We start from the raw sequence: 636 nt of genomic DNA on the forward strand, positions 1-636 counted from the left end.
GCACCAAGAGCTTGTAACACTCCAAAGAGAAAGGAAAACTTGAAATCGCATCATATGACCCCTTTAACATTTTTTATAAAATTGTCAATAAACACAATAAAAATTCTAAAACTTTTAAATTAAAAACAAAAATATATAAAAACTAATTCAAAAAATTTTAACTATAATAGTACCCCCAATGATACTAAAAAAAACTATATCTCCAGTAATCTGTCTGAGTAAGATGAGATTGAAATGATCCAAGCATATAATGCAGTGATTGAGAGCTGAAGAAATACAGGCTCCAACTATCAATCAGAGACAGAAGACATGGAGGAACAGGTTTAACAGAAGAGTTTGATCATTTAGAGGGCTTCATGTATCAAATATGCTTTATCAGGCTTGTTGACATGATCCTCTCAGACTGACCTGTATGCTCATGAAGGTAGCGAACCATTCCCTCATTTCATTCTGTGTGTCACAGCAGAGATACCTAAGAGAGAAACACATCAAAACACACAGAGACAATGTTTATGTTCCTTTAGAGGTTAAAGTCGCAGCACATTAACATTATTTACAGAGAATATAATGGATACTGACACATCTGAGAGAGTGTGCGTGCGTGCGTGCGTGCGTGCGTGCGTGTGTGTGTGTGAG

At 36.0% G+C, this 636-nt stretch overlaps 1 protein-coding gene across 2 annotated transcripts in view; it reads right to left on the reverse strand.

The window, feature by feature from the left end:
* Positions 1–362: 362 nt before the first annotated feature.
* LOC107701599 (arf-GAP with Rho-GAP domain, ANK repeat and PH domain-containing protein 1-like) overlaps positions 363–636 on the reverse strand; it is an 11,621-nt gene continuing 11,347 nt past the window's right edge. For both annotated transcript variants that reach the window (XM_016503645.1, XM_016503644.1), the window contains one exon: positions 363–472. In XM_016503645.1, the coding sequence (XP_016359131.1) occupies positions 376–472 (97 nt within the window). In that variant the 3' untranslated portion in view covers positions 363–375. The remainder of the gene's footprint in view (positions 473–636) is intronic.

The sequence above is a fragment of the Sinocyclocheilus anshuiensis genome, unplaced genomic scaffold (assembly GCF_001515605.1).
Source record: "Sinocyclocheilus anshuiensis isolate Anshui unplaced genomic scaffold, SAMN03320099.WGS_v1.1 scaffold4969, whole genome shotgun sequence".
NCBI classification, from domain to species: domain Eukaryota; kingdom Metazoa; phylum Chordata; class Actinopteri; order Cypriniformes; family Cyprinidae; genus Sinocyclocheilus; species Sinocyclocheilus anshuiensis.